We start from the raw sequence: 24,603 nt of genomic DNA on the forward strand, positions 1-24,603 counted from the left end.
GATTTCTCTTACCAATAGTAAAAAGTGACTGAATGTTGCTAAGCAGATGAATCACATATCTGCTTAGAAAAAAATCTGGAGGAAGTACATAAAAAACAAGACTTGGCATCCCTTCTTTGTAAACAGTGAGATAGTAAGTGTGTAAGGCTTTGCAAGCCATATGGACTCTGTTACAACTGCTCAAGGCTGCTGGAGCAAAAGAGAAGCTAGAACAATACCTAAACGAGTACAGCTGTGTTCCAGCAAAATTTTCTTTACAAAGACAGATGGGAGAACTGGGCTATGGCACCAAAACCAGAGCTCAGAGACACTGAAGATATAACAGAGCAAAAGCAACAATTACTTCCTTCCAAGCACAAATGGGTCTTGTTTGTGCCTTAAAAGAACACAAAGCTTTCTATCCAATAGATTTTTAGGTTATTATTATGTGTCTACTGTGCAGATGAGGCAAAATGTTTTGTTTCCCTACGAATTGCATTTCAATTTAAAAATAACAGTAGGGAAAATTCCCAGCAACAATTTCAACAGCTGCTGTAAATTTTATGCATGCATTTGAAATAAGTTCTTTATGGCTGATGACAGGACCCAAATCTGGAAACAAAAATAGAAAATGTATTGTCTTATATGCTCCATAAAAAAAAAAAGATACCAATAGTTAAGGCCACCTACTATCTTCTCTATCAGTTCAAAGTAGAAACAGAAGCCAGAAAAGATGGTAAAGGTGCAGATACCTCACATGGGGAGATTGGGGACCCATGGAAGAAGATGAGTAGACCCTGTGATATGTGAAGTTCTAACCATTAGGAGATGACCAGAGAAGCTCCATGGGAGCAGGAGCCAATCCAGTCCCGGAACACTGGCAGACCAAGACTGAGCCAGTGGCCTGGTCCAGAGCAGACCTGAGACAGCAAACTCCACAGGAACAGGTACAGCGGAGTAACTGCTAAGCAAGTGGGCCAGAGTCAGAGACCGCTGAGGGTCCAGATGTGAATCTGGGACCTACAAGAAAGTAGACCTAAGCCAGGACCCCTGAGGGACTAGGCATGAGTCTAGGACCCACCAGGCACTAGGCCTGAGCCAGGACCTCTGCCAGTCTGGGCATGAATCTGGGATCTCCAAGGCAGTAGGCAGGAACCAGAGATCTCTGTGGATCCAGGCATGAGTCTGGGACCTCAGAGGGAGTAGGCCTGAACAGGACCTCTGAGGGTCCAGGCGTTGGTATATACAGAGAATATGGGACACCATGAAAAGGCCAAACCTAAGAACAATAGGTATAGAAGGAGAAGAAGTTCAACTCAAAAGCACAAGAAATATATTTAACAAAATCATAGAAGAAAACTTTCCCTACCTAAAGAGAGATATGCCTATGACGATACAAGAAGCTTACAGACCACCAAATAGACTAGCTCCAAAAAACGTCCCCTCACCACATAATAATCAAAACACTAAACATACGAAGTAAAAAAAAGAATATTAAGAGCTGCAAAGGAAAAAGGTCAAGTAACATATAAAGGCAGACCTATCAGAATTACACCTGACTTCTCATTAAAGACAATGAAAGCAAGAAGGTCGTGGTCAAGCATTATACAGACATTAATAGACCATGGATGCCAGCCCAGATTACTATTCCCAGCAAAACTTTCAATCATCATAGAAGGACAAAATAATATATTCCATGACAAAACCAGATTTAACCTACACCTAGCCACAAACCCAGAAGGAAAACTAAAACACAAAATACTAGAAGGAAAACTCCAACCCAAGGAAGTTGGCTACACCAACAAAAACACAGACAATAGATGATCTCATAGCAGCAAATCCCAAAGGGGAAAATGCACAAATTAACATCACCAACGATGAAAACTAAATTAACAGGAGACAGCAATCACTGGTCATTAATATCCCTTAATATAAATGGACTCAACAAACCTATAAAAAGGCACAGGAGAACAGATTGGATATGAAAACAGAATCCATCCTTCTTCTGTATACAAAAAACACATCTCAACCTCAAAGACAGATATCATCTCAGGTTGGGAAAAAAATATTCCAATCAAATGGACCTAAGAAACAAGTAGGTATAGCTATCCTAATATCTAACAAAATAAACTTCAAACTAAAATCAATCAAAAGAGACAAATAAGGACATTTCATATTAGTCAGAGGAAAAATCCATCAAGAGGAAATCTCAATACTAAACATATAGGCCCAGGGTACCCTCATATGTAAAAGAAATGCTTCTAAAGCTTAAATCATACATTAAATCCCACACACTAATAGTGGGAGACTTCAACACTCCACTCCCCTCTCACCACTAGACAGGTCAGTCAGACAAAAAATGAACAGAGAAATAAGGGAACTAACAGATGTTATAACTCAAATGGTCTTAACAGACGTCTATAGAATATTCCATCCAAACAGAAAAGAATATATCTTCTTCTCAGCACCTCATGGAACCTTCCCAAAAATTGAACACAAAGTTAGTAACAAAACAAACCTCAACAAATACAAAAAATTGGAATAACCCCATGTATCTTGTCAGATCATCATGCTTTAAAACTAGAAGTCAACAGCAATACTAATTCCAGAAAGCCCACAAACACATGGAAATTAAACAATGCTCACCTGAATCAAAGAAGAAATAAAGGGAAAAATTAAAGACTTCCTAAAATTCAATGAAAATGATCACACAACATAGCCAAATTTGAGACACAATGAAAGCAGTGTTAAGAGTAAAGTTCATAGAACTAAATGTATATATAAAGAAGCTGGAAACGTCCCACACTAGTGAATTAATAGAACATTTGAAAACTTTAGAACAAAAATAAGCAAACTCACCTAAAAGAACTACACGGGAGGAAATAATCACATTGAGAGCTGAAATCAACAAAATAGAAACAAACAAAAAAAAACAATACAAAGAATCAATGAGACGAAGAGTTGGTTCTTCGAGAAAATCAACAAAATAGACACAACCGTTGACTACAAACTCTACTACAGAGCTACAGTACTGAAAACAGCCTGTATTGGCATAAGAACAGACAGGAGGACCAATGGAACCAAATAGAAGACCCGGATATTTATCCACACACCTTCGAACACCTGATTTTTGACAAAGAAGCAAAAACTATCAAATGGAAAAAAGAAAGTATATTTAACAAATGGTGCTGGCATAACTGGATATCAACATGTAGAAGAATGAAAATAAACCCATATCTATCACCATGCACAAAACTCAAGTCCAAATGGATCAAAGACCTCAACATAAAGCCAGCCACATTGAATGAACCTTACAGAAGAAAAAGTGAGAAGTACACTTGAACGCATTGGCACAGGAGACCACTTCCTAAATATAACCCCAGCAGCACAGACACTGAGAGAAACAATTAATAAATGGGACCTCCTGAAACTGCAAAGCTTCTGTAAAGCAAAGGACACAGTCAACAAGACAAAATGACAGCCTACAGAATGGGAAAAGATTTTCACTAACCCCACATCAAACAGGGGTCTGATCTCCAAAATATACAAAGAACTCAAGAAATTGGTCATCAAAAGATCACATAATCCAATAAGAAAAAGGAGTACAGAGGAATCTAAAATGGCTAAAAGACACTTAAGGAAATGTTCAACATCCTTAGTCATCAGAGAAATGCAAATCAAAACAACTCTGAGATTCCATCTTGCACCTGTAAGAATGGCCAAGATCAAAAACACTGAAGACAACTTATGTTGGAGAGGTTGTGGGGTAAAGGGAACACTCCTGCATTGCTGGTGGGAGCGCAAGCTGGTACAACCACTTTGGATGTCAGTGTGGCGATTTCTCAGAAAATTAGGAAACAACCTTCCTCAAGACCCAGTAATACCACTTTTGGGTATATATCCAAAGGATGCTCAATTATGCCACAAGGACATGTGTTCAACTATGTTCAAAGCAGTATTGTTTGTCATAGCCAGAACCTGGAAACAACCTAAAGAATGGATAAGAAAAATGTGGTACATTTACACAATGGAGTACTACACAGCAGAAAAAAATAAGGACATCTTGAATTTTGCAGGGAAATGGATGGAGCTAGAAAACATCATTTTGAGTGAGGTAACCTAGACACAAAAGGCAAGTATCATATGTACTCAATCATAAGTGGTTTTTAAACATAAAGCAAAGAAAACCTATCCACAAATCACAATCCCAGAGAACCTAGACAACAACGAGGACACTAAGAGAGACATACATAGATCTAATCTACATAGGAAGTAGAAAGAGACAAGATATCCTGAGAAATTGGGAGCATGGGGACTATGGGATGGGTTGAAGGGGAGGGGAGAGCCAGGGAGAGGAGCAAAGAAAAATGTAGAGCTCAATAAAAATCAATTTAAAAAAAAAAAGAGAGAGAGAGATGACCAGAAAGCACCAACAATCCAGAGGCTGTAAATACTCCCATGGAAGGAAAAGCACCCAGCTTCTCCCTTTACTCTCTCTGACAGGCCTATCTATTTCAAAGTTCATAGCAATTCAGCCCAAAAATGGTGCTGGAGGCAAAGACAGCTTAGGGTCATTACTCCTAGGCTTGGAGTAAGAGAAAACTGAGGACCAAGTAACCCTCTCTACTTCAGGCCACTAACTTGGGCAAGGGATGACTCTGGATAAGAGACTGGTATCAGAAACTGGATTAGCTACCCTTTCAACCATTAACAGCCATTAGAACCATGATATCTGCCTAACATGTTTGTGCCTAATAGAGGGGAAGTTGTACTGAGCACAGCTGGAAGCAGCGGATGAGAAAACATATTTTATGTTTTAACATCAATAAAGGTGGACTTCTTTTCAATAAACTACTATGCATTTATACAGACACAGAATATATTCTGTATGTATTAAAAATGTAAATTTATGCTCTTAGAAGCAATTTCATAGCAATGAGACATTAGCAGCAATCTAAATGCCCAAGAAAAAGAATAAGGTTGAATAAATTATGATGTATCTACACAAGAGACTATAAAAACAGCTATTAAAATTCTTTGCAAGAATTTTTATGACACAGGGGAGGGCTTAAGACACAGTGTTAAGGATACCAAGCTCAGTATGCACCAGAGATACAGCAAACAAAATAGCAGCTGCATGGAGCAGGATGGTGCTGCTGGAGAGGGCTCAAGAGTGCCCAGTAATGACAGGGATTTTGAGTTCCCTCTATAGTCTTAGCTAGGCTACTATTTTCCAAATACCTTTTTAGGTACATATAACCCCCAATAAACAACTGGCTTTAGTTCAGTATTTAAATTACAGAACCCAGACGCTACAGAGGTGGCTCAGTAGTTAAAAGCACTCATCTTAGGAGTACCTACATGGCAGCTTCCATCCTCCTCTCGCCTACATACACATCATGTATGCATGTATTGTACTGAAACACACTCATACACATAAAATAAAAATATATAAACATTTTTTAAAAGTTTCAAGATCAGGGCTGAGTGTAGCTCAATGATAGAGTACTTGTTTAGAATATGTGAGGCCCAAAAATCAATCCCCAGCACCTCAAAAAATAAATAAATAACAATAAAAGGTTATAAAATCAGCTCCTTTAAAGTTCTGCATAAATTACAAGGTATATTTTTACTTATTAAGAAAGAAAAAAAAGTAAAGCAAAAATTACCCTTAATGTTGACTCGAATCCCTACCCACCAAAAATCAAAACTCAGAAAAAGCTATGCTGCCATATATTTTCATACTTTCAAAATTGTATATAGTATTTTTGCAAGACAGGGTTTCTCTGTAGCTTTGAGGCCTGTCCTGGCACTAGCTCTTGGAGACCAGGATGACCTCGACTCACAGAGATCCGCCTGCCTCTGCTTCCTCCCAAGTGCTGGAATTAAAGGCATGCACCATCACTGCCCGACAATAATATATATTTTTGAAGTGAGAGGGAGAATTGACCTTCTGGGGAAGTACAGCCTTGTGAATTTTAACTCCTGCATGCATTTCGGTAGTAACTATACTGATATAGAATTAGAGGCCAAAGAAAACTCTTCTTGTAATCCTCAAGAATACACACCATACACTCCTAACCCTGACAACCACTGCACTGTCAACAGTTCTGCATGTACAAAACTGCCGAGCTGATACAGTGGGTGAGCCATTAGACAATACTCTTACTTCTCACAAGCCCCGGCAGAGCCCATCCTATCTCTGAATTGTCCTCTTCTTGGCAGTTCACAAAAGTGGCATCATACAATATTTATCCTTTGGCGTTCTTATTTCATATAAGGTGTCTTCAAGACTCAAACACAAGCATATGCCAGAACTTCCTTCATTCTGATGCTGTTCTTAGCACATGTCACGTGTGGTTCATCTGCTCTCTGATGATGGGCCCTTGAGCTGACTGCACCTTTAGACTACTGTATCAGCATAGATCTGTTCAAGTCCACTGCCTGAAGTCAGGCTCTGCATAGACCTTGTCTGATACCAATGGAAGGAGATGAGGAAGACACAGTGTCAGACTGGTCCTTCTTCTCATTTGGGTCTCCTCCAAATGCTACTGTATCGTCATCATAGCCCTCAGCCAGATGTGCCAGACATTGTCCGGGTTTTCTCATATCTGCATTCAGTGGGGAAGGCAGAGTGTATGCTGCGACTACACCATCTCACATGGAATGAGACCCCTCCCAGGCTTATATGTATGTATCAGTACTTTAGGGTTGGCAAACATTTTCAGTAACGGGCTGGATTATATTTCGGTATTCAGGCCTTCAGTTTTAAGGGTCACATATGAGTATTATTATCATCTTTTAACAAATTAAACAAAAATTTATTTTATTTTATAGATTATGTGGCAATTTGTGTCTGTGTGGCTATGTCCACGTGAGTATGAGTGACCCTGGAGAGCAGAGGCATCAAATCCAGGAACTGGCATTACTGGCAGCTTTGAGTACCTGCAGTGGTGTTGGGATCTTGGCTGAATACAGTTTCTCCTCTGTCTTAGCACTGCATCCTTAGAGATCTCAGATCTACTACTGACACACTTCACCTCCTATTGACGTGCTCCACCTCCTGTGTTTTACATACTATAGTACATTTTCTTTTATTTATAATTCCCTCATTTATGGCACATACACTGTACTACATGAAAATAATACAAGGAAAAGTTAAGCAGCTGGAAAGAATATGGGGAAAGAAGAGGATGTAGCCCTAAGCCATGAGCCAATGGCTTGCTCCCTTTCACTGAGACATCTGATGGTATCTGACAAATAATAGTCTTTGTAATCCATTTTTGACCTAGTTGTAAAACAGTGTTCACACCTTGTCTACCTGAATTTGAAAATGTTCAGTACAGTACTCATGTTCATGTTCACTGTCCTGAGAACCCTCACTCAGCGCAGCATCCATGTTCATGCCCCTGCCTTGCACTGGTTTATTTTTGTTACGTTACACTTCAGCTTTCATCAAATGCCAGGCTGAGAATATTCCTGCCTCAAGACATCTCACTATTATATAAACAAGTAGAGTGATACCCATGAATGGACCATGTCTACAACTTCAAACACGTCTTCAACTTTAAAAGGAACACACACATAAAAAAAAAATCACATCAAAGGTACTGCCTCTATACTACACAGTTCAAAGCTCCAAATATATTTGCGACCCAGACACGCCACACTAGTTAAGCCAGGGCTTGGCATGCTCGGTGTAAACAGATTTAAACCAGGGCTTGGCATGCTCGGTGTAAACAGATTTAAGCCAGGGCTTGGCATGCTCGGTGTAAACAGATTTAAACCAAGTTGTCTGGCCTCTCTTCTTTCACAGAAAGTGAGCTTAGGTTTGACTGCCCATAACATTATTGTTCATAACGCTTCAAAATTGGGTATTTATGCAACTGTAAAGGGTTAATAAAGTTGTTTTGCTTCAGTGTTATAACTTAATGTCAAAACTAAACTATTATATACGTGTATTAAAGCATACTCTTCACAATTTTAACCATTTCTAGTAAAGTTTTTGAAATTTATTCTCAAATATTCTGGACTTTATATATCAACAAATTAAATAAATGCAACTTTTAGAATATAAACAGGACGGCATTCATATTTTAAAAATAGGTACTTTCTTTTTGGTCTTTTTTGTTTTTTGAGGGTGGGTCTCATCTGTAAATCTGTCTGTACAGAAACTTGTGATTCTCTTCCATCAACCACCCGAGTGCTGAGAATGCAGGCACATATCAACATGCCCAGCTCAGGTCATTTCTTAAAAATACTCTGGTTTTTTGTTATAGACCTGATTTCATGTGCATGTGTATATATATGTGCAGGGACACATGTACATGGGGTCAGTGCTGGTTTGTCTTTTAATCCTGCTCCACCTTATTTTTTGAAACAGTTTCTTACTGAACCTGGAGCTCAAAAATTTGAGAAGAGTAGGTAGCCAGAGCCCGAGGGAGCCTCCCATCCCCAGCTCCCCAGTGTTAGGCTTTGCCATGGATACTGGGAATCTGAACCCAGGTCATCATGCTTAGGCAGCAAACATTTACCAAAGAGCAAACTCCCAGACACCTAACTTAACTTGATTTTATAGTGCATAGGTAGGAATGAGGGCTACGGTCAGGGCTCATACATTCCATATATACAGAATATGCACGTGAGTATTACGGTCAGGGTTCACACATTTTATATATATGGGATATACATGTAAGAATTATAATCAGGGTTCATGCATTCCATGAAGACAGAGATTTTATCTATTTTATTGATATCTCTACTATGTATATACCTGATATACAGTATACATGCAATATTCAACAAATTAATGAATGAGTCGTGAATCTCTGAGTCATGACTAATACAACCACTTAGTCAAGAGGAATGTACAAATGTATATACAAATGCTCTGCATGCCATCAAAAGTCTACCGTTATCCCCAAAAGTCTACTGTTTTACTGAGGTCAAAAGCCTCTGGACAAAAGGCTTTTCTTTTAAGGGTCACAGTCTTTACTATGAGGAACTATTTGGGAGACATATTACTAAGAAAATCCACAATTCTAGGCATTCCTCCAATACTGTTCTTTGCTTGTATTTTAACATTCCCCAGAATGCCTTTGTATAACCGTCTAAAAGTATAAAGAGCATTATCAGTTCCCAGGATATATAAAAATAGGCCTCAACCATGACCAACTTTGGTCTACTGGTTGTTCTTGATTACTACCCTGTTTCTATCCAAATGAAGAGGCCCCCAGATATGTATTATGGGATGCTGCTAGTATCCTTTATTCTGCACTCATTCTAAATCATATTCTCATTAATATACAGGCTGGGAAAATATAAAGAAAGCACACCTTCAATATTCCCAACTGTGTAATAAAATTAACATCATGAATGAAAACTTTATTATTCTAACTTGAAATTTTTAAGTTTTAATGTTATCTGATAATTATAAAATTTTACTGAATTGTTTTTTAACCAAATAGGAAATAGTTTAATACTTTTGAAATAATTTTGTTGTTATCCTTTTCATCTTTAATGACTTTACTAAGGCATAGTTTTGTATATCAAATCACTTGTGGTTTTCTAATGTAAAATCCAACAATTTCTAGTAAGTTTACCAGGATGTGTACCTACCTACCATAAATCAGGGTTAAAGGCCATCATCACAGTCTGACCTGGTATTCTCATTACTGTAGATGCCTGTTTCACTCTGGGCAATTACTGATCTTTTTTGTTTTAATTTTGCTTCTCTTTGGGTATTTTACATAAATGGTGTTATGTATGTGGTTTCTGAATCTGGCTTCTTTCTTGAAACATGATGTTACATTATATTATATATAGCTTGGTTCACCCATATTATATTTATTATATATATATCTTGCAACAATTTTGTTAACTACAATTTTATTTGATATGTTAGATATTCTTTTTTAAAAGATTTATTATAATTTGGCACTTGTCTTAAGAGTTTCTATTGCTGTGATGAAACATCATGAACAAAAGCAAGTCGGGATAGAAGGGATTTATTTGGCTTACACTTCCAGATTATAGTCCATCACTGGAGGAAATCAGGGCCGGGACCTGGAGGCAGGAGCTGATACAGAGGCCATGGAAGGGTACTGTTGACTGGCTAGCTTCCCATGGTTGCTCAGACTGCTTTCTAATAGAACACAGGACCATGAGCCCAGGGATGGTACCACCCACAGTGGGTTGGGCCCTCCCCCACCAATTACTAATTAAGAAAATGTCCTATAGCTGGATCTTATGGAGGCATTTTCTGAATTGAGATTCAGATAACCCTAGCTTGTACCAACTTGACATAAAACTATCTAGCACAGGCCTGGAGAGATGGGTGAGCAGCTGGGAGCATTTACTGTCCCTCATAGAGGACTTGAGTTTGGTTCCCACCTAATTTGTCATAATTGCCTATAACTCCAGTTCCGGGGGATCTAGCATCCTCTTCTGACCCCTTCAGGTTCTTCCATGTACATGGTGTACATACATACACTCAGGGACATGCATATACAAACACACAACAAGATTTTACTTTTATTTATGTATATGTGTGTTGGTAGATGTATGTGCAGATGTTCAAGGCCAGAAAGGGGCAATCCAGGGAGGTGGACACAGTTGTGAGCCACCCTATATGGATGCTGAGAATCAAATCCTCCCGAAGAGCATCAGGTACTCTAAACCACCGAGCCATTCTCTTTAAGAATATGATACAACATAATTATTTTGAGGGGAAGGGGGCAGGTGAAACAAGGTTTCTCTGTGCAGCAGCCTTGGCTGTTCTGGAACCCACTCTGTAGGCCAGACTAGCCTTAAACTCACAGAGATCTGCTTGTCTCTGCCTCCTGAGTGCTGGGATTAAAATCGTGAGTCATTACCTAGTGCGGGAGAATTGTCTGTATTCTGTCAATTATGTTTTAAATAAACCCTGATTGGTCGGTAGCCAGGCAGGAAGTATAGGCGGGAAAATCAGACAGGAAGTAGAAGTGGGCAATGAGAACAGGAGTATTCTGGGAAGAAGGAAGCTTTTCCCCCAGTCCTGCCCAGACCACAGAAGAAGCAAGATGTGACCTACTCTGCCAAAAAAGGTACCAAGCCATGTGGCTAACATATACTAGAATAATGGGCTGGTATACGTTATAAGAGCTAATACGAAGCCTGAGCTAATGGGTCAATCAGCTTATAATCTTATGGAGACCTCTGTGTGATTTTCTTTGGGACTTGCCAGCTGTGGGTACTGGTCAGGACAGAAACCCCCACAAGCAGGCCCTCATGTTACAGTCGCCACCTGGTGACACATATTCTTAAAAATTTAAAACTTAGTTTGGGCATATGTTTATACTCAAGGAACTACCACTAGTCAAGATAAATAATCACTTCCAAAATTCATTATGTTGTTTTGCCATTCCTATTTCCTGTCCCTCCTCATCCATCTCTATACCCAAGGTTATTTTTTCTATCAAATAAGTTAGCTTACATTTGCTAGAGTTTTATATAAATAAAATCATACTATATACTCCCTCCTCCCTGGATTCTTCACTCAGCATACATTAGCATATATGGAGTTTATTTATTACTTTTGTTTATATTATCCTGTCAAGCCTATTTATTTAGAATGTTTCTAATTTAGGGATAATATAAACACATTTGTTTCAAAATTTCTGTTTAAATATGTTTTCATTTCTCCTGAATACACGGCTAAAAGTGGAATAGCAGAACTGGGAGGTAGGAGGAAGTTCAGCTTCTTTACAAATCACCAAATTGCTTGCCAATGAGGTTGCATCATCTTTGGAAAAAAAATGGAATTTTCCCACAAAGAGTTCCAGTAGTCCAGTCTGCTATGTCCTCACCAACACTTGGTTATGGGTGTAGGGGAGTAGTCTTATTCATCCAGGAGATGGTAGTGACAGCTCCTTGTGTTTTGATTTACACTGCACCAGTGACTAAAGATGGTAACCATCATGCCATGTTTGTTTGTCATCTGTCCTATCTCCTTTAAGTGTTCAAGTATTTGCCAATGTAAAAACACTGGGTAGTTTACTGAACTTAGGAAGTCATAATTTATAAATAATTTTTACAATCCATAATCAAAAAAGATATAAGAAAGTGTGTAGACAACTCATTTTCAGTCAATTTAAATCACTTGAGATGAATAAACTATATTTTTTCCAAGAACAGTCATCAAAAAGAGTTGGATATTTGTCTGCAATAAATCAACATCAACCCTCATTTCAAAGCACATACAATATCTATGAAATTTGGGGTTTCAGTTAAATAATATAGTGAATTACAGTAGCTATTACATGTTAAACTAACCTTGAATTCCTACAATAACTGCTTGGTCACTCCCATAGTTTAAAAAGGGTTAATCCCCTTCAAACCTCATGTAGAAAATGGACTGCCCCTGTGGCAGTGTTGGGCATGGAGACCTGTGAAGTTGTTGGGTGAAGAGAGATAACTGTCTGTCAGGGGTAGATTAATTCTCCAGACAATTTGTTGTTATAAAGCAGGGCACCTTCTCATGTCTTGTCTCTCCAGCACAGCTTGCATACCCTTTCACTCTTCTGCTACAACACGATGCAGCATGAAGCTTTCCCCATATACCAGCGCCACACTCTTAGACTTGGCTACCTCTAGAACCATGCACTAACAAAAACCTCTACTATTTTTATTTATGGTTGTGAGCCTAGCCTTTAACGGCTGAGCCATCTCTCCAGCCCAACCTCTACTATTTTTATATCACCCGGTCTCAGGCATTCTGTTATGACAATAGAAAATGGACTTAGGCAGTCAAAATATTTGTTAAAAATAAGTTAAAATTTTTATGTCTATATTCATAAATGATATTGTAGTTTTTTTGATTTCAAGGTACTTCTCCCTGTTTCAGGTAGAAAGGTCAGTTGTGTCTCTGTTACTCCATCTTAGTCAGAAGTATTCTGCTACCTAGCTATTGTTATTATCACATTGACTTCTTCCTAGCCTAAGTAGAACTAAACCATTATTATCATTTTACAGGAAATGGGGGGAAGGCCCAGAATACAACAAAATATAGGAACTACTGCTGTTTCAAAAGCATGAGATTAGATTTGAAACATAACAATATGAATCTAAAATCCACTCCACTAATCTTCCACCATATCAAAGCATTTCAAAAGTATTTATAAGATAAACATCTATTTTTTGTAAGTGTGACAAAAGCTTCCAAAAGAGTCTCACAGTCTAATTCACAGCCTATATTTTAATCACTATGGTATCTTTTAGATAAGACAAAAAGACAAAAGGAAAGAAAAGAATGAGACACTATGGTTTCTCACACTTTAGAACCTAATAAACTATTAACTACAGAATATACTGAAAATATACCTTAAGAAAAAGGCAGATTTAATCCAGCTAGGAAGAGTTTTATAAGGCTATTCTATGATCCTCAAAGACAAACAAGAACAGAGATGATGTCACCATTCTAAAATTGTATGTGAAATAGACATTATTATACTATGTAGACAAGGACAATCGGAACACAACCTTGAGAAACTCGCCTAAAGTCTGCCTTAAACAGCACGACAAGTATCAGACAAGTCTCTGCAGCTCCAGAAGACTCTCTGGAGTTTTACATTTGGGCTCTTGTTTGTTTGTGTTTGGATTACAACACTGTCAACCTTAAGAAACAAGAAGCATTGCCAAGGACCTTTGGGAACTAGGAAATTTCAACATCAGAGTCTAGCAGAGCTCAGGCCAAGTAAATGAGAGCTGAGCCTTGAAGACAATGTGCCAAGTGGGACTTCCCAATGGCTGCACAGATCTGCTCTGCTTCCTTTCTAAGGCAAGTGTTCCACCGTAAGTGCACAGAGTGCTATGTCTAGATAATCTATAGTGGACGTGGTTCAGTTAACGTGGACTACCAACTATTGCCTATGATGTGAAATTTCTCCTTAGAGTGAAACAAAAGGAGAGAAAGAAAAGCTAAGAGCTATTCAAATTATTTTAACTCTGTGAGCAGAGTACAGAGACTACATGCTTGAAGACACTGTTAAGGTTCAAATAAATTCCCTCATTTTAACTATGAGACTTTGAAATGGTTTTCAACCTTGTGGCCTTCTGTACTTTTATCTATAAAATGGAGGTGATGGTTTTACCTCTTCTGGGCTTGATTTTCATCTGATACATAGACACCACAATCCCTACATGCAAGGTTCAGGAATTAGTGCAGAAGACAGGGTGAAAGACTGTAAGAGTCAGAGGAACAGGGAGCCTGCTGTGAGACTGTGTCTCCTAGAAATGGAAGAGAAGCTACACCTGTAAAGTCTCACCAACATGGCTGCCTAAACATGACCTGCAAAAGAATGACATCAAATAGACATGCTAGCATGGAATGGAAAATGTTCATGAGACATCAACACCACACAAAGTACAACAGGCAATTAATACTGAGGGTGAGAGAAACACCAACTGATTATTCAATAACCGAAGAGTCAGCCCTGAAAACATATACATATACGTACTCATCCTATGGTCTGAGCAGGTTGTAGTTATATATTTAGAAATATACATGCACTCACACACTTGTATGCACTAGTTTATATACATGCATGTGCACACACACACATACACAAAGAGGCCATGAATTTAGAAAAGAATAGGGGACTGGGCTTCAGGGAGGAAAAGCAAAGGAAAATTATGTAATTATATTATAATCTCAAAAAATTTAAAAATTATTAGAAATAAAGCTCAACAAAAAGATTTAACAAACAAAAGCATTTAGAATAGCACCAGACACTTGGAAAGCATTAAATCTTGTTATCAGTAAAAGACTACTACTCGTATAGTTATTAATAGACACCTTTGGAGATTCTTCAGTACAAAGAACAGTTGCAAATAACATAATAATAACTTTAATGTTCCAAATGCTTATTTATTTAAAAACACAACTCTATAATTCTAATGCACCTATATTAATGCCCTAAAAATGATATTAAAAACTGACATCTAGCATGTTCTACAAGTATGTAAATAACTTTAAAACACTAGACACAATTAATTGAAATAAAGCGAATGTAGACAGAGACTGCTCCTTCGTTCCTTTGGGTGCCATTATGTAGATGCAGGCTGCTTTTTCGTTCCAGCCGGCCAGACCCAAATAATCACACAGAAACCGTATTAATTACAACAATGTTTGGTCAAGAGCTTATGCATATTCATGGTTAACTCTTTTTTTTTTTTTTTGGTTTTTCGAGACAGGGTTTCTCTGTGGTTTTGGAGCCTGTCCTGGAACTAGCTCTTGTAGACCAGGCTGGTCTCGAACTCACAGAGATCCGCCTGCCTCTGCCTCCCCAGTGCTGGGATTAAAGGCGTGCGCCACCACCGCCCGGCTCATGGTTAACTCTTATATCTGAAATTAACCCATTTTTATTAATCTGTGTATCACCAAGAGATTGTGGCCTACTGGTAAGGTTCTGGAATTCCAGCGTCTTTCTCCTTCGGCAGCTACATGGCATCTCCCTGGTCCCACCTACTCTCTATATCTCTTCCAGCCTAGCTATATTCTGCCCTGCCATAAGCCAAAGTAGCTTTATTCATCAGCTAATAAAAGCAACACATAATACTGAAGGCCATCCCACATCAGGCAAATTAATCCATTTTATGATGTGTGTGTGTGTATGTATGCTCAGCAATCTGTAAGTATATATAAGATTCAAGTCTTACAACTCCCAAAAACTTAAACATTAAATGACAAAAAACTTGTATGTTAGAGCAGATAGGTTAGGCAAAAAGCCAGTAAATGCCAGTGATAAGCCCATAATACAGGAAGAAATATCCTAAGTTTGCACATTCTGTGTGTGTGTGTTGTATAAACATAAATACATGTGTGCATGCATGTACCTGTGCTATAGCATGCTCTAGAGGAAGAAACTCTCAAATACCATTAAACTTGGTTAGCACAATTTACAGAATGAGATTCTTTACTTGTGTATTTGACACCAGTTCAAAGGAAAATTCCAATGTCAGGGATGGGCATCTGAACAAAGAAGAGATGCAACTATAACTTACTGTTGCTATTTTGGTGCTGAGAAAGTTCTGCCTTTCTTCATCTACCATAATTTCATGTCCAGTTTTAAATAATTCAAGCATTTTTGGGATGTCACGACCAATGGAATCTGGTTAGAAAAATCAGAAAAATCCAAAGTTATTACAGCATCTAAACAATTAGCAAAATTAATGACTGAAATAAACGTAAGTTCTATGTGAAAAAACAGCAAATAAGCTGTGGCAGACAAATGTTAGGGAGGTTGCTATGGTCCCCGTTTCTAGTTCATGACAGTGGGTGATCTCTTCCCACTGGGTGTGGATGAGGTCTGCAACCTGCCTTCTAACCAAGCGACGGAATGATATGCACAGACTGCATTATATAATAAATACTACAGTGCCGTTCTGGAGGAACCTCTCTTCTTTATCGGCTTATATGAAGAGGACACAGAGTAAGGAACTCCAAAATCAGCAGGAATAATGGCGTCCTCAATCCAGCAGCAGCCTGCAAATAACAGACTTCTGCCAACCATCATGTGAGTCTGGAAGACAACTTGGTCAAACTGAAAGGAGAGAACCAACTCCACAGAGCTGTCTCCTGACCTCTGCACATGTGCCTCCCCTCTACATGCACACATACACATGTAACACACAGTCTGTTTTTAATAATAAAAGCCCAGAGCCAGCTGGTGGTGGCACACACCTTTAATCCCAGCATTCAGGAGGCAGAGGCAAAAGGACCTCAGTGAGTTCGAGGTCAGCCTGGTCTACAGAGCTAATCCCAGGTCAGGCACCAAAACTACACAGAGAATTCCTGTCTCAAATAACTACTACTACTACTACTACTACTACTACTACTACTAATAATAATAATAATAATAATAATATCCAGGAGTCAGCTATCAAGAGGGTAAAAACTGAGAGATCAGAGAAGCAGAGCAGTCAGACACTAAAGTTTCTACCTCTACCAATGCTCAGACCAAAGGGTGATCCTGTCTCTACAAATCCTCAGACTGTCTCATACTGAATCCTCAGACAACATCTTCAGACTAAATCCTTAGACTGCATCCTCCAGATTATGTCTCCTCCCACCTTACAGTCCTCACTCCAGCCAGCCATATTCCTTATCTCCACCTCCCTCGTGCTAAGATTAAAAGGTATGTGCCAGCACTGTCTGGCCTCTATGTTTAACTAGTGGTTTAGCTCTGCAGTCTCATCTCCAGGCAAGCTTTATTTGTTAGATTACAAACAAAATATTACTACATACACACAAACACAAATTTTAAAAGTTTTAGTATGGGGGCTGGAGAGATGGCTTAGAGGTTAAGAGCACTGATTGCTCTTCCAGAGATCCTGAGTTCAATTCCCAGCGCCCACATGGTGGCTCACAGCCATCTGTAATGAGATCTGGTGCCCTCTTCTGGCCTGCAGGCATACAGACAGACAGAACACTGTATACATAATAAATAAATCTCAGAAAAAAAGTTTAGTATGAAATGTTAAAGTATACAATACTTACCTTGAATTTTTAAAAACTTTTAATTGAAAAACCAAGGTAACTTTCATGTAATATATTCTGATCAAGGTTTCCTCTCTCATCTCCTCCCAGATCCTTTCCATTTCCCTACCCTTCCAATTCCCTCCACACCAAGAAAACAAACACACAAAAAATGGAAAACAAGGATAAAAACAAAATGAATAAACTAACAAACAAAAAAAAAAGAAACTAGGAAAAGAGCAGAAAAAAACATATACAAATATAGATACACAAAGAGACATACAGACAGACAGACACACAAAACAACTTAAAACCGGAAACCAAACATATAATCAAAAAATAATAATACCTTTGAGTTCATTTTACTGCTGGGCATGGAGCCTGCCCTGAAGTGTGGTTTTGTATGCCCAGTAAGACACCCGTGGAGAAACTATATCTTCCTCTATGAGAGGCTGTTAATTGGAGATAGTTTCTTGGTTGGAGATGGTGCCATTGTCTACTTTTGCATCCCAGCACTGGGACCCTGTCTGGTTTGGATTTGTATGGGTCCTGTGCACACTGCCACAGTATTGGTGAGTTCATGTGCATCAGTCCTTTCGTGTCTAGAAGACACTGTGTTCTTCGTATCATCTATCCCCCTATGGCTCTTAAAATCTCCTGCCTTCTCTTCTGCATAATTCCGAGCCCTGCAGGGAGGGTTTGATGGAGATGTCCCATTTAGGACTTCATGTCCCAGGCTCGCTCACTCTGCACATGGTCCAGTTGTGGGTCTCTATTAGTTCCCATTTGTTGCAGGGGAAGCTTCTCGGATGATGGCGGAATGAGAAACTGACCTACGGGTACAGCAGAGTGCTATTAAGAGTCACTTTATGTCTCCTTTTAATTCTGTCTGATTCTAGTTCATATGTTTTGGGGCTCTGTTTGTAGATGAGTATGTACTTTTATTATTATTATTATCATTATTATTATTATTATTAATTATCCAACTTTTCCAGTATCAGTTCTCACCTTAAAGATTGATTTTGTCTGGCATCAATATAGCCAATGACATTCTCTTAACTCTTTCGTTTGCATGACCTCGTGAGCTACCTTCTGGTCAGAGTGAGCAGTGCATTTCCAACTGACACATGCCCAGTGGGAATCAGACATTGACATGCTTTCCACCATCGCATCATGATTGTTCCTTTGTACTTCTTATACAGCCATTTTTTTTTGTTTTAAACAAATAAAAACCATGTCTCTTTTATTCCATATTTTGATTTAAGTTATATGCCTTTTAAACATGTTCTGGAAATTACAAAGATCACCTTTTTTAAAATCATAAATTACTTCATGTTTATATATAATATCAATCAACTAATCTTCTTTTCTCTGCCATCTTAACACTGTGGTGATTGTCATGTTAAAACCTCATTTACTTTCTATATATTTGTCTTTAAAACAATATTCATTATATTTCATATGACAAAAATGATAATCATTCTAGATTCCTTTACACTTCATATTTAACCATAGTTCTTATTGATCCTGCCTCTTCAACATCTCCTAACATCTTCTTTTTCTGTCTTCACTACTATTGCAAAATTTATTCTTTCTCTGTTATCTGCACTACAATAGCCTCCCGAATATTCCCCGTTTAAGTTTCTATATCTTCACATTTCTAACCCATGACTTACATGATTCTTAACAAGGTTTTCAATGGTTCTCATCTACAAAAAGGATCAAATCTAATCTCTGTGGAATAGTGCAGAGCGCCCCATGGCTGGCCCACTGTCTATCACTGTCTACCCTCGTTAACTACCACTATTTGGTAACACTCCACATCCAAATGACAGAAAGTGGCTTCAAACTTCTGGAAAATGCCCATTCATGGTTAATGTCTCAACTGTTATCTTCTTTATATGATTCTAAGAAGTAGATATTCACTCTCAGAAGTACGTTGTGTATTTCCTAATACCCATGTGACTTTAATGCTTAAGTTTAGTCTTCTCTGTCTCTTCTGTCAATATGTATTTTCTTAAAAATGTGACCTGTCAGCTGAGTGATGGTGGTGCATGCCCTTAATTTCAGCATTCAGGAGGCAGAAGTAGGTGGGTCTCTGTGAGTTCATAGCTAGTCTGGTGGTGTACAGAGCTAGTTCCAGGACAGTCAGGGCTACACAAAGAAATGCTGTCTCTAAAACAAACAACAAAAAAAATGTAAACTGTCTTTTAATCTTTCAGTTTTCAGAACATAGTAAGTACTCAGTAATTACCCATTTATTTAACAAATGGGCTGTAATGGTAGAAACTACATATGTAATGGTAGAAACCACACATAAGTTCCCCTAAAATAATTGTACAAATGAATATCACTTTTAGGAATCTTAGGAATTTGGTGTACACACAGTATGAACTTTTTGTATATAGTTGGTGCTAACTCTGTCTACATTATCAAAAAAATTATTGGGCATTTGTTAGCATGTAACACATTTTGTAGATAAGAATTAACGGTCCTCAGTGATTTGCTGCCTTCACTTCCTTGTCACAGAGTCACTGAAGTCCACAGGGACAGAGCCAAGGCTGAAAGGCTTTTATACTCTATCCTGTTTCTCAGAAGGGACAGACATCAAATTACCGTGGCTTTGATTTCTTCTACTGACATGCACTTGCTCCCTACTTTCTTTTCTGCTTTATACTCTTCACTTTCCTTCCTGCCTTCCTCTCCCTCTAACACTCTCTACTGCTTCCATAATAATCAGAACTCAGTCTTTTATTCTAAATGTATCTTTTTTTCCTTTACTACAGAAAACAAGGCTGGCAGGCAAGAAAGAAAAGACAGAAAGAAGCTAGTTAGAATTGAACATGCTGAAATTTTATGAAATGGTGGAAACTAAGAGTTGACATTAGAATCTGGGGAAGCAATGGCCTGTGACTGTAACTGAGAGCACCATTTCAGATAACAGAGGAGACAGGAAGCAAGAATAATACTTGGTAAAAAGTGGAAGCAACAAATCACTAAAGGCCACTATTTTAAAAACTGGTATAAGGACAAAGAACTGAGACAATACAACAAGGGTAGCTCAACCAAAGGAAGGCTTGAATGGCAGGGAAGTGTTCTCTGTTTGACAAAACAAATCTGGGTGTGGTTAAGTGCTGCTGTTAAGCTGGTTTGTCTAACTGCTCCATGACATCAAAGACTTTCCCTCCTGTTCAAAGCCACCACATCCAGTGGGCATAATCAGTGCTCAATTAGTATAAACACAATTATATTTTAAATATGTAAATTACACTTAATCCATAGTTCAGTGGAGTTATTAACTCTGTATCTTCTTTCAACTAAATCCTGCATTAAATGGTCTTTAGTTGCAAACATTTGTAGAGACTATCCTTAGCCAGGTACCATTCTAGGCCATACGACAATAACAACAGCTAACATGAAGGTATCTTTGCTTTAATAGTAGAAATTGAACACATACTACAGAAGAAAGAGCAGGAGAAAGAGAAGTTGTTGCTGCTAGGTGTGCTAAGTCCTAAAAAGAATACAAAGACTCAATAATGAAAAATCTGTAGATAACAGAAAGTTGAGAGTAATTATTTTTCATTTGATGGTCATAGTACTCCTGTTCAAATAATATCTGAATAAGAAAGTGTGCCAAGAAAATAAGCAAAGAATACTGCAGATAGACAGGTAGGCAGGCAGGCAGACACACAGACACACACACACACACAAAAAATAAATAAATAAATCCAAGACCCAAGAAAGTAAAGAAAGAACTCAGTATGTGCATTATGTCAGAAACAGCACAGCAGACCCTAGGGCTGAAATAAAGAAAACAAAACAAAGTTCATATCAGGATTATGCATAAGGCACTCATAATTAATCTATTATTATAATAACAGTATTTAATCATTAGTGGATTTTTACATATGAATAGTTTTTAAACTAGTAAGGGCGTAGAAAACAGTTTTTGCATTTTTCCTCCTATAAACTAAGCGTTCAATTTCAGTAATAGAAGCAATACTTGAAAGCACAAAATGCTATTTTAAGACTTGAACAGTACTTTAAAATAACTGAAACGTTTATGAGTCTTACACCTGATACAATCACCTCTGTGGTGGTTTGAAAGAAAATGGTCCCCAAAAAGCCCTAAAAGAAGGTATAGCTTTGTTGGAGTAGGTGTGGCCTTGTTAGAGAAAGCACGTCACTGGGAAGGCGAATTTTGAGGTCTCACACATGCTCAAGCCACACCTAATGTCTTAGACCACTTCCTGCTGCCTGTGAGTCAAGATGGAAGAATTCTCAGCTCCTTTGCTAGCTTCATGTCTGCCTGCATGCTGCCTTGCTTCCCACCATGATGATAATGGATTAAACCTCTAAAACTGTAAGCCACCCCAATTAAATGAGAGTAGCCATGGTCATTCACAGCAAAGAAAACCCTAACAAACACAGATGCAGGTATCAGGGACTGGGGCATTGCTGTGATAGGCCTGACCATGTTTTTGTTTGGAAGAATTAGACTTTGATACTTTGAGTTAGGAAAGCAGTGGAATGAATGCATTAAGCACTGCTATACTAGTAGGGGCATTGAATGAAGACAATGGCTCTGATAATGATTTTAACTGTGGGGGGCTGGCTCAAGAGGTTTCAGAGGAAAAGAACTTTATTATGTTGCCTAGAGATCTTTATTGTGATATTTTGGGGGGGGGGAGAAAGTGGCTGCTTTTGCCCTTTGTCTAAAGAGTCTGCCTGAGGCTACAGTGAAGAAATTTGGATTAATTCATGAGCAAAGAAAAATCTCAAAACAATCTGGTATAGCCTTGTTATGTGGGTGTTAGTGGTAACTCTAATGAAGATTTATGATTAAAAAAAATGGACCAAGCTGACAGGGCAAATTACAAAATGTAAAATTGGAAAAGAAAAAAAGCACCAGGAAGAGGAATAGAGCTAAATACAAAATAAAGGGAGTGGTGACCTCAGGACAAGATCCCACCAGCTAAATTTCCAATCTGTGAAAAGGAACTAAAGAAAAGCTTAGAGCCAGAGCCCAGTGTGACAGCACTCCAGAACATACATGAACACATACACATACACCACATTAAAGAAAAATATCTAAAGTGATGATGTAAGAATTTTAAAGAGCTCTTGGAGAAGGTGAAGGGGAAATAATTAGCAAAATGAAGCTAAACTTCTTTCGAGCAAGTTTTAAATATATTTCATGAAGCAAAAAAGAAGTACTTAGAAAACAAGCCAAACAGGAATTTGAAAAAGTGAAACTGACTGCAGTTATATAAGAAATTTAGAAACATGCTGTGCAGTGTACACACTGGATCTAGCAGAGATGATCATTCCCACTCCTGCTGGTAAACTGAGATGCTGCGGGAACCAATGAACGCCGCTGCAGAGACCAGTTCTAGCTGCAGCTCCAGAACTTCTATTCTACCTCAGTGGGTTTTGTTGGATCAAAAGGGAATCAAATATTCTGAAAAAATAATCTGAACAAGTTATAAAAATGCATAATACAAGCTCGTCTGTTCTCATGCACATCTGGTGTGTTCTGTTTGAACATTCTGACAGGCTAATAGTTTGTTTTCATGCTTACAGAACACAAATGTTTGCTAGTTCTATTGAGCAGACCCTGCGGGTGAAAAGAAAACACTAAGAAATGGGGGTGCTGTCATTCTTCCAGGAGCCTTCTTAAGCATATGGTCGAGGGACACACATTAAGGAGACATACAGTCAGGGAGGTGTGGTTCATTATGAAAGTAAAATAAACCCCACTGATAAAAATAAACACTTTAACAGGAAATTTGCTATTTGGAATAAAGAAGTTGTTTGAAAACCTTCTACAATTTAAAAAAGAAAACAATGTGATGATGATGAGAAGAACCCTTCCAAACTTAAACACCAGCAGGTGATGATGAAAAGAATGATGGAAACGGAATCACCCGGGGGTTCTAGAGAGCAGAGTGGCAAAGGCAGCAGTTAGAGCCTGAGAACCAGCTGAGAAGTTACAGTGGTGGCCCAGAGGGCATCAGTACCATGAGTCTCTCCTTTCACTGCCTCCATTAGAGCTGCTGGCTGCTTTTTCTGCCCAATAATATTCAATTACAGGCCTGACTTAGGAGAAATGTGAGTCTGATTCCTAACAACAAAGAGAGCTGCAATGGAAATCTCTATGAAAAACGCCAAGTCCCACCTACATTTAGTAAGGTATCATTTAATGCAGGCTACAAAAGTAACAAAACCATAGTAGAATAAAAGAATTTGAGTCCATTTGAATTATATTTAATTAGAGTACGACTAGATATCTTAGTGGCTAATATGTAGGAAGAATTTTAGTTTTTTTTTTAGTCTACTGGAGATGATATTTGAAAACAACAAATTATCAAAACAAACTTTAAAAAATAAAAACTTGTTTTATTTACAATACCTTATAGAAAAACCCTTATCTATACCAGACATTCAGCACCACCTACAACAAATGAACCAGTTCTATGAGTGTGACACCACTTGTCAGGGGAAATGCCTGGTGTAAAGGCCTCAGCTGACTCTTCAAGTCTCCCCATCAACCACTCCTTTCCTATTTAGTCACTAACACTGTACTCTTCATTCAGTCCTCACAATTGCAGAACTTAAACATTACCCGTATCAGTCTCTGGCAATTGCAGCCTAACAGGGCTCCCTCCCTCTAGTTTCAATCCAAACCAGGATCTCCTATGCTGCTCTAGAAAATAGATCATGTCACAGCACACCTTACAGCATCTAAATGATTCATGACAATAGGAAAACAAGCTCATGCTCATTAACTCCTAATTCAAAGACTCCCTCAAAACAGCATTAATCTACCCAACATCGCTCATTTCCCACGGCTCACCTCCACATCTATGTAGAGGCACCATGCCTACAGCTGAGAAGACCTAACTGGAGCCAGCCTATACTTTCTAGCCTACTTCAGTGCCTGTGGTTAATATATTCTTTCTACTTACAATATTAGTTCTCAACTAATTCATCCAATTATACTGGTAACAGCTTAAATGTCACCTCATTCCGTTGGAGAGGTGGGGAAGAAGAAGCAGGGAGGTTTTTACTTGCTTTGCTTTGTTTTGATTTCTTTTCTAAATTTTCTT

At 38.4% G+C, this 24,603-nt stretch overlaps 1 protein-coding gene across 1 annotated transcript in view; it reads right to left on the minus strand.

Annotated features, from left to right (window-relative positions):
- Mrpl1 (mitochondrial ribosomal protein L1) overlaps positions 1 to 24,603 on the minus strand; it is a 99,548-nt gene that overhangs the window by 7,746 nt on the left and 67,199 nt on the right. Inside the window, exon 9 of the mRNA XM_075943392.1 lies at positions 16,021 to 16,127. Within this exon, the coding sequence (XP_075799507.1) occupies positions 16,021 to 16,127 (107 nt within the window). The remainder of the gene's footprint in view (positions 1 to 16,020; positions 16,128 to 24,603) is intronic.

The sequence above is a fragment of the Microtus pennsylvanicus genome, chromosome 12, assembly GCF_037038515.1.
Source record: "Microtus pennsylvanicus isolate mMicPen1 chromosome 12, mMicPen1.hap1, whole genome shotgun sequence".
Taxonomy (NCBI): Eukaryota; Metazoa; Chordata; class Mammalia; order Rodentia; family Cricetidae; genus Microtus; species Microtus pennsylvanicus.